Source organism: Ambystoma mexicanum, chromosome 6p (genome assembly GCF_040938575.1).
Source record: "Ambystoma mexicanum isolate Mex_15411 chromosome 6p, UKY_AmexF1_1, whole genome shotgun sequence".
Classification (NCBI taxonomy): Eukaryota; Metazoa; Chordata; class Amphibia; order Caudata; family Ambystomatidae; genus Ambystoma; species Ambystoma mexicanum.
In genome coordinates this window covers 321,363,190-321,378,269 of record NC_090935.1, presented here as the reverse complement: position 1 = coordinate 321,378,269, position 15,080 = coordinate 321,363,190, and the positions used below count along the sequence as shown (strand labels likewise).

At 48.2% G+C, this 15,080-nt stretch overlaps 1 protein-coding gene across 1 annotated transcript in view; it reads left to right on the top strand.

Annotated features, from left to right (window-relative positions):
• The window catches only part of MTMR12 (myotubularin related protein 12), a 1,529,619-nt gene that overhangs the window by 531,297 nt on the left and 983,242 nt on the right, over positions 1-15,080 (top strand). The window contains exon 4 of the mRNA XM_069627080.1: positions 10,302-10,374. Coding sequence (XP_069483181.1) covers positions 10,302-10,374 — 73 coding nt within the window. The remainder of the gene's footprint in view (positions 1-10,301; positions 10,375-15,080) is intronic.

Below are 15,080 nucleotides of genomic sequence, written 5' to 3'. Positions count from 1 at the left end.
TTGTGCGGGCGTCACCTCAGGAAAGCGCAGTGGGGGCGGTATGTTGGTTACAGCACGGATCACAGCTGTTATGGACTGGATGGGGGTTGCTCCTGGGAGCTGTGTCCAGTTCGGAGCTCCGTTTGTAAGTGGTGACGTCACTGCGTGGCTGAGGATAATGGTGACCATTGCGAATGCGCGCCCAATTGTGTTCCCTGCATTCCAGCCGTGCCGTTTGCTGGAATGCATGAGAAATGCCTGCACCATTTGTTTCCCAGTTTACATTAGGAGGCTGTCTTGAGGAAAGGCCCTTAGGACGTGGATGAACGTGATGACGTGCATTAAGGAAGTTAGGAGTGTTCCGGCCCATCGGAACTAAAGACGTTCATCCATCCGAAATACATTCAGAAAGAAGAACAGCGGGAGGTTAGCAGTGATCTTTGGAGCTTTTGTCATGCTTGGAGACCTGCCAGCAGTGATTAATGGAACTGTTTACTCGTCACAGAGGCCTGATATCGTGGAACAGTTAGCGTTTGTGTTCGTAAGCAACGCTATTCATGTGTTCGTAAGCAACGCTATTCAGGAGTTATTTTATTTAAGATGCACATGTAAAATGTACCAGTTTGATGCTGCAACATTGCAGAATGTGGCGTTCAATGACAGTATGTTTTTGTGAGGAAATGTTTCAGTTTCTTCTATTTCTTCATTGGATGGCATGGTTATGTATGGGGGGAGATGCCATTATAAAAAAAAAAAAACAAGAGATTTCAACATTACAGATCCGGCAATGTGTTGACCTCAAATGTATTTTGTTATTGTGTTTGGGGATGTAGTTCCCGGTGTTGAGGTGCCTAAAAAAAGGTGGTGTGTTTTTGCCAGTATTGGTGGCGTTGTGTGGAGCTAAAGGGTGCGTCTATGGGAAGTTCTGATGTCGTGGCTATGTACTGAAATTTCAAAAGCTATGTACTGAAATTCAAAACCTAATGTTAGTTGTGTTTATGTTTTGCACTGTATTAACCAATTATTCTTCCACAGGAAAACAACCATAAGGACTTTGTAAGCTTTATTATTGGACTCAAGTGTGGTGCTTAACCCTTGTTTATCATATTAAATGCTCAATTTTCCTGACTGGTGTGTTTGAGGGAATGAGTCTGTGCAGTGATCTGAGCATGTAGTAGCTCAGGCTGGGGGATTGTGATTCCCGACACTGGTGGTGTCAAATCTTTGGGGGATGGAGAATCCCGACACTGGTGGTGTCAAATCTTTGGGGGATGGAGAATCCCGACACTGGAGGTGTCATATCTTTGGGGGATGGAGAATCCCGACACTTGTGGTGTCAAATCTTTGGGGGATGGAGAATCCCGACACTGGTGGTGTCAAATCTTTGGGGGATGTAGAATCCCGACACTGGTGGTGTCAAATCTTTGGGGGATGGAGAATCCCGACACTGGTGGTGTCAAATCTTTGGGGGATGGAGAATCCCGACATTGTTGGTGTCAAATTCTCGGGGGATGGAGAATCCCGACACTGGTGGTGTCAAATCTTTGGGGGATGGACATCCCGACATTGTTGGTGTCAAATTCTCGGGGGATGGACAATCCCGACACTGGTGGTGTCAAATCTTTGGGGGGTGGAGAATCCAGACATTGTTGGTGTCAAATTCTCGGAGGAGTGGAGAATAGTACGCTTTAGGCAGATAGTAGGGTGAACCCTGTAGATTGTGTTAGCACATCTTGTTGTTGGTGAATGATGATACAGGGCTATTGTTGTGATGCAGGTGGTAATGGTTGAGAATGAGATTGCGGGCTGGTTCCCTTGTAGCGAGTTCCATAATAGGCCTGTTATGGTTCTAGTGATTGTTTTGGAAGTGTGTTAGCTAATTGGCAGTTACTCCAAGGACTTGGTAGGGGATAGCTTTATGCTAGGAGCAGTTTGCTGAATGGATGTTTAGAAGGATCGTTTTTATTATATACATACATGTTAGTAACACTGTTCCTTCTGTTTTTCCCTTGATTGCATGGTTATGTATGGGGGGAGATGTGTTGTGTTTTACCTATCCTTAATATGTGGCTATTCCCTGTATGTATGTGTGCCTGAGTCTGGAATGTTTGGTATGGAGTGTTCTGGTTGGAATGTTTGGATTGAGTGCCTGTGTTCCTGGATTGCCAGTTGGAAACTTAAGCTTGGCACAGGGGGACCGGTGGATGCTTCTATCCTATGAACTTGTCCTGTATTATACCTGATGTACTTACCTGTGTTCCTGTGGACTTACTAAAGATACCTAAACTGAACAAGGCTCATGAGTGGTTATTTATAACCCCAACCCACAACCTAACACTAGACTTTCCAGATTGTTCGTGTCACCGACGACCCACCCTCGGATCTCCATCCTCTTTGTTTAGAGTGCTTGGGTCCGATCACCATTGGGACTTATGTTTTTACTGCGACTCCCTTTCAGTCCGGGCACTTCAACGTCGGTTGGAGCTGTGGGAGGAGGTGTTCCGACGAACTCCTCCTTCGCATTTTCAGGCGTTCATAGACGAAAGAAGAAACGGCCGGTATGTTCTTTACTTTTCAGAGCACTCTGGCCGGGAGATACCTTTCCAGGTTCCTCTCGTTCTGTCACTGGGGATTGCCCTGAGGTGCCCGTTGAGCCTAATAATTGTGCCAGAGTTTTCTCAGAGGGTCTCCGTAAGGGGTCTGTGGATAACTGAGCACGCTCCTAGGGCCCTCCTTTGGGGGCTGTTTGTAGACACAATTCTACTGAGTCGTTGGGTACCGGAGCTCGCTCTGAGGCCGCTCTATCGGCTTCCCTCAAGAATAAGACCGGGGTACTAACATTTCTGAGAGTTCTGACAAGGCCTTATCGATGAAGGCTGTTTCTCACTGTTCCCGCTCTTGTGGCGACACCAGATCTGTTGAGGGGGCAAAGAAGGAAAGTTCTTCTTTTACCGGCAGTGCCGAGGTCCTTCCTGGGAAGGTTAATTTGGCGGTTGGTATGTCGCAGAAACATTCCAGGCCTCATAGTATCGGCTCTGCCAAGGTTCCTTATGTTAAGGCTAAAGTTAAGACTCCTGATCCATCGACGGGGATCCCTGCCTCACTTCCTCATGTGCCACAGTTCCGGTCAGGCGATGACAAAATGGCACCCGTTCCCGCCACGTCCGCGGCGGCCATTTTGGGTGCTACCCCTACAACTACGCCATTGGTCTCAGGTGTAGGGCTTGGTTCCGTGGGTGAACATAGAGTTCCTTGTGCGCATCCTTACCGGCCAGTTTATGATTGGAACGCCCGGATGCCCCTTTTGCACAATGTTTCATTGCCTGCGGGGTCGGCACCTTTGATTTATGTGGATATGTCGGTGGAGGGGCCGGTGTGGCACCCTTCCCCGTTACGACCCTGGAATTATCCTCCTCCTGAGAGGCCTCCTCAGGTTCCAAAGCAGTCCCGGGAGGACACCTTTTTCGGTAAATTTCAAACGCTCATGCTTACCGACCCCATAAGGGAATATTTCAAAGGGCTTTTTAGGGAGATATGTTCGCCCGCGCCTCCGGCTCCACCCGTTCCTCCGGTGGTTCCGCCGGCACCTCCTTTGCCTAATGTGCCTTCCCCGACTCTTCCGCCTTTGCCCGCATTGTCCCCTGTGGACAAGGCAGCGCCCGACACGGCTCAGCAGGATCCTGACCTGTCGGACGAGGACCTGCCCCGCTCTATTAGAGCTTTTCATGACCGGGTACTGGACATGATGTGCTTCATAGATGTTCTGGTGCCTGAGTCACCCGCTCCGCAGGAGGGCGTGCTTTCTGGGGCGTTCACCCTGTCTCCTTTGGAGCGTACCGGCCTGTTCTTGCAGAAGGAAGTTCTGGCCGAGGTCCGCAGGGTCTGGGAAAAGCCACACTCTGGACTTTTCGTCAATAAGAAAATTGACGCGCGATACAGGCTGCATTCTTCGGAAGAGGTGGCCCTGTCGTCTTGTCCGCCCCCCTCCTCCACAGTGGTGGCTGCGGCCACTTTGCAGTCCAGGCCTGCAGCATCCTCTTCCACGACGGCTACTCAGGTTCTGGAAAAGGAGGATGAGCTCCTTGACTCCCTTGGGAGAAAAATCTTCGCCAACTCGGCCTTGCAGCTCAGGCAGGCCAATGCCGAACTGGTGTTAGCAGGGGCTAATATGCGGATGTGGAAAGGTCTGTCAGAGTTTGAGGAGTTCATCCCAGTCGAGAAGCTGGAAGACTTTAAGGTGGGATTATCCGACGCCAGGGTCTTGGCCCAGGATCTCCTGGATGCTGCGGCTCATCACGTAGACACCTCGGCTCGGGGCCTTATGCTGGGGATTGATACCTCACGGCAGGAATGGTTGCATGTCACTAAATTCTCAAAAGAAGTGCAGGACAAGGGGTTGGACCTTCCGTTCGATGGTAAGGAGCTCTTTCATTCTACAACAGATGTAGAGCTCACCAAGACGAAGGATAGCACTCAGACAGCTAAGTCCTTGTCGGTCCTTGTTAAGACCCCTTTCAAAGCCCAGAGACTGTTGTCGCAAAGCCGACCTCCTCTGGCTTTAGGGGCTTCCTTGACCGGAAATCTCCCAGAGTGGATACCCCTTCTGGGAATAACCGCCATAGGCAACAACGGACTCGGTTTTCTCCCGCTCCTCAGCCTCCTCCTCAGGTGGCACAAGACCCCGGTGGGAGGACGCATTGCGTCTCATTGGGAGGCGTGGCAGACCATCACCGAAGACAGATGGGTCTTGTCAGTTGCTCGGGTGGGCTTCCGCTTACCCCTACCCCCTGCCCCACCCTTCAACCCTCCTTTTCAGCTGTCGGGCTCACCCTCCCTCAAAGTCGAGGTTCAGAAACTTCTGGACCTCAGAGCTGCGGAACACGAGGGGAGGACTTCTACTCCCGGCTGTTTACAGTGCCCAAACCCAACCAGGCTGGCCTGCGCACCATCCTAGACCTTTCCAAGTTCATTCTTTTCCTACCCCAAGAGAAATTCAAGATGATCACGCCCAGCCAGATACGATCCTCTTTGCAGATGGGCGATTGGTTCAGTGCGGTGGATCTTCAGGATGCGTACATGCATATTCTGATTTGGATTCCACACAGGGGGATATCTCCGTTTCTCTTTGGGAGAGGAGCACTTCCAGTTTCGAGTGCTTCCTTTTGGCCTCAGCTCGGCGCCGCCTGTCTTCATGAAGATGTCTGTGATTGCGGCCTATCTTCGTCTGCAGGGTATCCATGTGTATCCGTATTTGGACGACTGGCTCTTACGCAGCCCTTGTCTGTTGAAAGCAGCGGACAATCTTCAGTCTCTCCTTCAGCTCCTGTCCATCTTGGGCTGTCGGTGAACTGGCGGAAATCTTTCATGACGGTCTCGCAGGACCTGATTTTCCTGGGTTTTCGCTGGAACACGATCGACTGCAGAGTGTACCTGACCGGGGACAGGGTGGCGGATCTGTTAGCCACATTTCAGATGTTTGCGCAGTAAGAGAGCATGTCGGCCTGGTGGTTCCAGAGGCTTCTGGGCCTCATGCGTGTTGGCTCTTCCTCTTGCTCGTCTCAAGATGAGGCAGACCCAGATGGCTCTTCGGAGTTCTTGGCGTCAGGCTGTGGATCCGGATTCCAAGCTGATAATGATTCTGGCTTCCATGAGAGTGGACCTGGAATGGTGGTCATCTCTCAGCAACCTGTCGGTGGGTGTGGGGTTTCAGGACCCAGCCCCTACTGTGACGATCACGACGGACTCCTCCCTCCAGGGGATGGGGTGCGACGGTAGATCCTCTTCAGGTCTGGGATCTCTGGTCGCCTTAAGACAAGCTCCTCCACATACATCATTTAGAGCTTCTGGCGATCTTCCTAGCGCTCAGGGTGTTCAGACCGATCATAGCCAACAAGGTGGTCCGCATACACACGGACAATGTGGTGTCGATGTATTACATCAACAAGCAAGGGGGAACCAAGTCTCCCCCTCTCGTGGACCTGTCCATCCAGATTTGGGAGTGGGCTGTGCTTCATGGTGTTTGGCTGCTTGCAGTGCACATCCTGGGCCAGCAGAATGTCACAGCGGATGACCTCAGCCGGCGGACAGTGGTCGGCTATGAGTGGGAGTTGAAGGCGGAGGTCCTCTCATGGATTTCCTTGTGTTGGGGCACACCGGAGGTGGACCTCTTCACTACGGCGGTAAAAAAAGAAGCTTCCTCAGTATGCCTCCAGAGGGGGCTGAGAGCCTCCTCCCTGGGGGATGCTCTCGAGATTCCATGGCACAACATGAGAGCTTACGCCTTCCGGCCTCTGCCTCTAGTCCATTGAGCAATTTGGAAGCTGAAGAACTCTGTGAACTGTTCCCTTCTACTCATAGCCCCGTAGTGGCCGGCCAGGTTTTGGTTCTCAGAACTTCAACACCTGTCGGTGTATCCGCCGATCAGGTTACCAGTGACCCTCGATCTTCTTCATCAGGGGGAACTGCAGATGTGGCACCCCTCCCCACAATCGCTCAGCTTGGCGGCATGGTGCCTGAGTTCAAGTCTTTAGAACATCTTAACTTGTCTGCGGATAACATGCATATTATCCAGGCAGCCAGGAAACCCTCGACTAGATCCCAATACAGAAGTAAATGGCTCAGGTTCTGTCATTGGTGTTTGGAAAAACAGTTGGACCCAAGGGGGGCTACGATTGACACAGTGCTGTCCTTCGTATCGTTCCTAGCGAGTCTGTCATGCAGAACTTACCTTTCAGCAGTCTCCGCTTATCTTTCTACGGACCAATGTTCTTACTCTCTGTGTAATCCAGTGGTTGCAGGCTTGACACGCCTCTACCCTCCAATTCGTAGTCCGCACCCGCTGCGGGATCTAAATGTAGTCCTGACGGCCTTGTGCCATAAGCCTTTTGAACCAATGGCCATGGTGGACCTCAAGTACCTATCCTGGAAAGTGTCCTTTTTGGTTGCCATTACGTCAGCGAGGCGGGTGAGTGAGCTCCAGGCCTTGTCGGTGGAGCATCCCTTTTAGGTCTTTCACAAGGATAAGGTAGTCCTACCGACGAATCCTGCTTTCCTGCCGAAGGTGGTAACTGAATTCCATCTGAATCAGTCGATCTCCCTGCCGGTCTTTTTTCCGAACCCTACCTCAGAGGCAGAAAGGGTTCTGCATTGTCTCGATGTCAGAAGGGCCCTTAAATTCTATTTGTACAGAACTTCCGTGCTCAACTGTTTGTGACTTTTGGTAACCCTCAGGGTAAGCAGGCGTCTAAGGCGACTATTTTTCGGTGGATCGCCGCCTGCATTACGGAGTCTTTCACCGTCCAAGGGCTGAAACCTCCTAATGGTATTCATGCACACCTGGTGTGGGGCAAGACAGCCGCGGTTGCATTTCAGAAATATGTCCCCTGGGAGTCCATCGCTAGGGCAGCTACTTGGGCCTTCCCATCTGCTTTTTGTAAGCATTATTGTCTTGACATGAGCTCAAGAGCTGATGCTCAGTTTGGTCAGGCTGCGCTGAAGAACCTTTTTCAGTCAGGGGTATTTCCATCCACCCGTAGTTCCAGTTAGGAGTGCTTGGGAATCTCCCATAAGTGTCAAGGAAAGGGGACAGGACATAGGAGTATAACCAGGTTACTCACCGTAGTGACCACCTTACTCCTAGTCCATAGTCCCCTTTCCTCCATACGCCCGCCCGCCGTCCCCTCTAATAAGGTTCCTCTGTTATTGCTAATAGGTCTCTGACCTGGCGATAGAAAAGGACTGATGGGCGATGCGCGGGGCGGAGCCAAGGTGGCCAGGGTTACGGCCGTGTGCCGGGCCCCGCACAAGAAAGAGAGGAAGGACACATTTTGGAAAAGAAAATGTGGATGCTTTTTACAAAGTGCTCCGGTCCCGTCCCATAGGACGGAGAGATGTCCCATAAGTATGGAGGAAAGGGGACTATGGACTAGGAGTAAGGTGGTCACTATGGTGAGTAACCTGGTTAATGTCTAGTTCTTGCAAAAGTGTTCATAAATGAAGAATAAGTAGTAACAACACAAAGTTCTTTACATCGAAAGAGATCTTGTTCCACAATGGGATTCCATTCCCCTGGGTTTCTCTTCCTTGAATACAACAGTTCCTTGTGTCTTATTTGGTCAACAATTGCAGTGTCACAGACAAAGCTTCCTAGATTTGTAATTCTTTTTGTCAGGACTAGGCTTTTCTTTATATGCTTAACACAGTTCTGATATTTCAGTACTTGGAGGTTCTTTACACACTTGGCATTGCCTGGTATACTCTCCTGCCAGAGCATCTCATTCTTGCACACTTGCAGTTACCTGGTATTTTCTCTATCCAGGGCTTCTTGCATTCAGATGTGGTTTCCAACGATTTCCACAACTGTATATTCCCTTGATTGTGTATCACATCCTCTTCATATGCATTTTGTTTTGGTGCTCCTATGTATTTACATTCCATACATTCACACATTGATAAGGGTTTCACTTCTCTTCCCATTTTTACAGTTAGTTTCTTAATTTCCTCTCTTTCTGCGGTTCTTGTTACTGTTATTAGTATTTGGTGTGGTTGCCGATGCGTCCCAGGGTCCCCACTGCCTTTGGGCTGTCTCACTGACTCTTGATTGCGTTCTCAGGCTCATTCGCAGTCGTTTAGTGAAGGTACGCTGCTTGGTTTCCCTCTGTGACTGTTTCCTGTTCGGCTTCTCTTTCACACGCCCGCTTTTCCACTTCTTTGTCCCAGTACTTAAGGAATTATGGGACAAGAAGTTAATTGTTGGTAATTGATTTCTAGAGCTTGAATAATCATTTGCAACAGTTTTAAATGGTAATGTTGGATGATTGAAAACTGGACATGGAGAAGGTGGCCTTGTAATTTCTACAAGACGGATTAAGGTTGGAGGTTTGGCTCTGGTGTGTGGAAAGGTTTTCCCTATGTTTCAAAGGGGGAGGTGTCGATGAATGATAAGCCATAAGGGCCTGGTGTATGGGAAGATTATCCTCGGAGAAAAATGGGGGATACCATGTCTCACCTGATGGAGTCATGGCATCTCCCCGGAGACTGTCTCCTCCCATGTGATCCTCCCTCATTTTACCTGCCCCATGGTCAGGATCAGGTAGCAGCCGCTGTCCCCTGGCCACATGGGAGGCGGTTACCTCTGGGAGATCAGCGATGACTCCACCTGATTCCTCACAGTTGATACAAGCTAAAAGTCCACACCACAATAATCACATTATCTGGTATCGGGTAATAGTGTCCCTATACATAATGTCGCAGGGAAAAGCCATCGGCGATATTATATATGGTGACATTATGTATGGGGATGAGATGCGGGGCAGTTCCCTGCTTCCCTTGTAAAAAAAAATATAAAAAATCAAGGGTTGCGGGGGTGTCCCCTGCATGTTCAATGTAATAATGTCTCCACAAAAAAAGGCAACATTTTTTGTCAGGAGACCTTTTTGCAGGGACATTACATGGAACCCATTTTCATGCAATTCCACCAAATGTCAGAGATGGTGCCCACTTTAAACACCCTTTCGACCAAACGTCAGAAGCAGTGGGATATACCACTTGGCCTTCCCATTGTGATAGAACCTATAAGCAAGTTTATAAACCACTTCCTTATGCGCGCAGGTCGAGGATTTGGCAGTCTGCCTTCTTCATGTCCTTTCCAAACTCTTCTAATTTTCACATATGCGTCACTCGTGTAATGTAATGTACCCAGTTTGCCCAACGTTATCCCACGTTTAGACCCTGCATTAGCCAGTCGCAGATCTTTGCACGTTTCAGTTATCCCTTTTCGGGTAGATCAAATGTTTACTATATGATTTTAAATATACAGGGTACAGCTGAGGGCTTTTGTAACTATGCAAGCTTCAGACAGGTAGAGTAAAAGGCAGCGAATGCATTTTGCTGTTCTTTGATGCTCCATCTTTTCTTAATTAAACAAGTCGGATCAAATAACACAATTAATGAAAGGTAGTTTAATGAAAAACATCTAAGCGGTTTGCCTGTCAAGTGTTGCTGACTGCTCTGCTAATTGATATGTACGTTGCGTTGATAAAATTCAAGATGCAACTGTGTTTACGCAGACGAGGTAAGCGGTTTTTCCTCATGCACTGACCACTGCAGAACTGCTTCTTGCCTCTACCATCTTCTGAGGAACCAAAAGGGAGAGCGCTAGAGTGATGGCATTCATTTTCATTATTGAGACACACTTCTATGCAAAGGGAAACATTTGGTTGTTGTCTTAGTCATGTGGACATCTGCTCACTAAGAGCAAATGTTGGGCACATACTGCTTGAATGACCCTTAATAACACATGAATGGCTTATTTTGTCTTCTAGGAACCAGAATTCCAAAATAGAATTGTTGGTGAAAATGACATCACTCTGCAGTGTGTGGACCAAATTTATGGAGGTATGCTGTTTGGATGTCTAGCAAGTATTTTTCGTGTTTGATTGACATAAAATGAAGTCTAATCATTTTTCAGTGGGTTTCCTTTATCATACGACCTCAATCCACTGTTAAATTGCCCTTTTTTTATACCTACAAAATAAAAAAAATGCAATACTTTAACATTTACTTGTAAATATTGTCTTTGGGACGTATGGCACTCTCAACAAACATTGCATGTGTGTAATTGCCACAAGATGTGTTTGCAGTTTTTCTACAGCAATAAAGACTGTGCTTTGGACTGTTTCCAAAATTATCCAACCAGTGGCACAACTAGACTTAAACATTTACTGCAGGGTGGACCCCATTTGCAGCAACTTTCGGAAATTATACATTTTAAAGCAAACTTTGTCAAAACAATTAGTCTAAACAAAATACATGTTATTGAAAAGTGGATGTGGTATGGTAGCCGTTGATGAGTCTTATCTTTAGTAGCACATTTCAAATACATTTTGATTTGTATTTTATTCAAAAGCGGCATGTTTAAATATTTGCCAAATAGAGGCAGTTATATCTCTATAATGTGGTTGACAGTATTTTAGGTGGTAAAGGAGCATCCCGCAGCCATAAAGTTGTGCACCTTTTTCCTCTCCCCCTTCTTAGCAGGCCTATGTCCTATTGTATGCCCATCTGTAGTCTCTGATCTTGTAACCACTGGATTGAACATGCCATTGGCGATGTTATCATATTGGGACGCGCCTCTCAGACTTTGAGGGGTACGGGCGGACCTGGGCCCACTGGCTTTAGTGTTGGGGAAACCAGACTTCACGGGGGTATTCCGTTGCTGGTTCAGGGGTTCCACGGGACAAATGCGATACCGCTAAAACCAGGGGCTTCTATGTACATTTGTGGAATTTTCCTTACATGATGTTGATAAAATGCACTACTGCCAGCTCAGACACTCGATTACTTCCCAAGAGGTCCTCAGCCAAGTCACCAGGGAATCCTTAGCTTTAGAATTACACGTGAATGACCCAGCGTGCAAGGGTAACACCACAATAATCTATAAGCTTTTAGACATCGTAGACCCCAAAACAAAGATGCCATATATGATAGCGTGGGAAAAGGGTCTTCAAATAGAATCATGGCTTTGAAGTTGGGCCAGGGCACCCTAGTTAAAGAAAATGCATTAAAATGAGTGCTGTGCTGGTACATCCCACCCCACCATCTGCACACAATTTCCCTGAGCTATTCACCCCTGTCCCGGAGACGATGTGGCCTCACAGGCACCTTAGAACATATGTGGTGGACTCCCACAATACTGGGAGTTACTGGAAGGAGATTCTCTCGAGGTAGGGGCATCACAGGAATGCTTCTCCTGGAGGGCACAGATCGAGAAAAGGCTTACAACCAAACTGGGGATGGGGCCTTCGTCGTAACTCGGCTCTTGATGGCGTCTCACCTAACATTAGCATGCTCTTGGAAGTGCCCTGACGGACCGATCCTGGGTCTATGGTGGGCAAGGGTCTGAGAAATATGGGCTCTAGAGAAAATAACAGCTGCTCTGAATAATACATTGCCTACATTCTTCAGAATGTGGCTTCCTTGGGTCACATACTGCAGGGACACTCTAGATGCCCTGCCTAAACCCACTACATTATGCAACATATCCTTCTTTTTAATCCTCCTTGCATCATGGTACTACTACAGCTAACTCACAGGCAAAGTTGGCGCAGGGTGGTCACCTTTACGGGTGGCTTGAGGTGGTGGAGGAAATGAATGATTCGCAACCCAACCCATGGTCAATGTGAGATTCCAATCGATTGTACAGCGATGACACATATCTTTTCATACACATATATTCCTTTCTTAAGGCCTATTCGAATCCCTACTTGTTTTCCGCCCTCCCTCCCCTTCCACTACCAATCCAATTGAAGGCAATTGAACTATTTTTGATGTGCTTGTGTACCTCATGTTCACTGTATTTGGGAAAAGTGATGAAGGTGAGTAAAAAAAAAAAGAAAGCTGGTTCCACAGACCGCTTGGGGGCGTGGAACAACATGGCCACTTGAATCCAAACTGCATATTGTCATGTTGAATTGCATATAAAATAGAATATACGATCGCCCTGTCCAACATAATGTAAAGGGGGGGGGGGGGATCCCCCCGCTCTCCTGCTTTGCATGGGAGTGAGGGATCTGCCTCGCAGATGTGGAGTTAAGCTGCACATTGGAACTGGTAGTAGGGCAGTTCTCCGAGGCCGGCAGGAAGGGAGAAATGCCGCGGCTGACCCAGCAGAATATGAAGATGAGGAAACATTTAGCGGCGGGGGGGGGCGCGTCTGTCTTGCACCTCTCCAATGTAGGGTAAATTAGTGGGGGCACAGCAGATGAGCACCTGCCCTATGGTAAGAAAGGGAGAACAGTGAGACTCACAAGTAAATGGTCGGGACATTGCAGTGTTGGGAACAGACAGCACAGGGGCAGGCTTTTAGCGTGAAAGCGCAGAATGGATAGCCGTGGAAAAACAGAGCTGCAATGGACATATTAGCATGAGGAGGCGATAACCTAACATGCTAGCAAGACAGCTTGTGCCAAGATGACAAGCCACCCAAACCTGCACCTAAAATACCTAGGTGGTGACAGGAACCTCTGTAGGTCTTGTGACGAATCGCGAGATTTCATAACTTCTCCCCAGAGGGGAGCCCTTCCTTGTGAGGCTAATGAGCTGAATCTGGTACTCAATATTCACCTTGGGGGTGGCGGCAAGCGGGACCTCACACGGAGAGACTCCCTTCATGGGGATAAGTACTCCCTTTCCGTCTAGGAACTCCCTAACCTTCCATCATATAAGCTTCTCACACCACTGGGGCCTAAGGAAATCCAACTTGAACAAACCTCTATTTGCTATTGTGACACTATTTATAACACTGAAATGGATATCATTCATACTGTGAAGAAGCGGAGTAATGCTGATCACGCCACCATTGAGGGGGAACAGTATAATTGGCCCTTTCCCGTCCAGCATGACCCCATGCTAACATAATCAATTATAGTCTATTCATATGGTATGAACCAAGGTGCGGGCAGCATCGCTATTTTTGTGTAGGCATTAATAATCATAGGTAGAAGAGGAGGCTTGCACGGTACAAGCGGCATTTCATGCACTAGACTCAAATCCATGAGGCAACAGAAATCTCCAGTCAGGCCCGAGCTCCAATGAGGATAGTTCACAACCCCACCCGCCACACTGTTTGTTATTATTCTTGAAAGTGTTGCCAAGATGTGTCTTTCACCCAAGAGGAATGTGCCCTACAATGCCGCGATCAAAGGCTGGCGCCTGGTGTGCATGTTGTCTCACTTTGGCCAAAGTATGACCCGGCCCATTCCTGAGTGACCACAAGTTATAGCCCATATAACTGACTGAACCCTACGATCCATGAATTCCGTGACACCAGGTGATTTGGCGATTCCTGTTGCATGTTCGTACCTCCAGAAGGACGCGGAAATGCATCATTATCCAATATTATTGCAGCTATCCATGGTCTAGGTGCTTGTATGAAGAAGGAAGGAGGAATCCAGGATAGTTATTGGCTGAATATGACTTGTAACTGGGCCCTATCATGGCTAGGAGCAATTGTGAAGATGTTCATGCCCATCATTGTGTTCATCCTGGTCATTTTCTGTACATGTCAGTGCACCTGGTAGCACAAGAATGATTGTATTGATTGGGGATTCAAAAGCACCTTGTGAAACAAAAAGCATTGAAGGACAAACCGATTTCTCACTTTGGCTAAAGATTGACCCGGCCATTCCGGAGTGACCACGATTTATAGCCCATTTAACTGACTGAAACCCAAGATCCACGAATTCCATGACACAAGGTGCCCTTTGACCACCAACCCCAAAGTCCTGAATATAAATAAAGAGGATTGACAGGGTGTGTCGTGGAAGCGACAATCATGTGATTTGTATTGCGAGGTGCTGGTAAGGATAAATTATAGTTCAAAACTAGTGTGGAGACCTTGGAGCCGTATGGCGCCGAGGGAGGGAGGGAGGGAGGGAGGGAATGAGTGAAATGTGTGTGTGAAGGTTAGAGTGCCCAGGAACCTGTGTGCCAAGGGCACGGTGCGAGTGATAAACAAGCTGTATAGTAGGAGTATAATTAATTTGTTGTCAGACCTTCAACGTGAGAAGATGAGCCCCGCAGCACCCAGGTGATGGAAGTTGTAAAGACTGGACTGGGACCAATAAACTGCCATTACATATGGATAAAGGCAGCACCTGTATAGGGTCCATCCAATCATCCGCGCGGGTTGTCTGTGTGTGTGTGTGTGGGTGTGGGTGTGGATTGCGTCACTTCTGATGATGTTTTGCTTTAAAGGTTTCTGCTTGTACTTCTTTGGCAGAACGTTCTTGGCAGCAGAGTTCTTTACTGTGGCTCACAACTAGGCATTAGATTAAACTTGTTATCCTTACAAGATCGACTTGGGCCTTTCTTCCCTAGCGGGTTGTATTTTCTCTGGTGTGATCATTCAGGAGCTTGCTTTCAATTGGGGACACTGACGTGATCCCTGCTCCCCCGTACCTGCAGCGGCTTACAGGCCGCTTTTCCAGAATGAGCCGCGCCCACCTACAGCGACCGGTCCCAGTCATATCTATCACATCATCCACAACTATGTACAGTGTTGTAAAGCAAGACATACAACATTTCCCCCCTCCCAGCTGAAA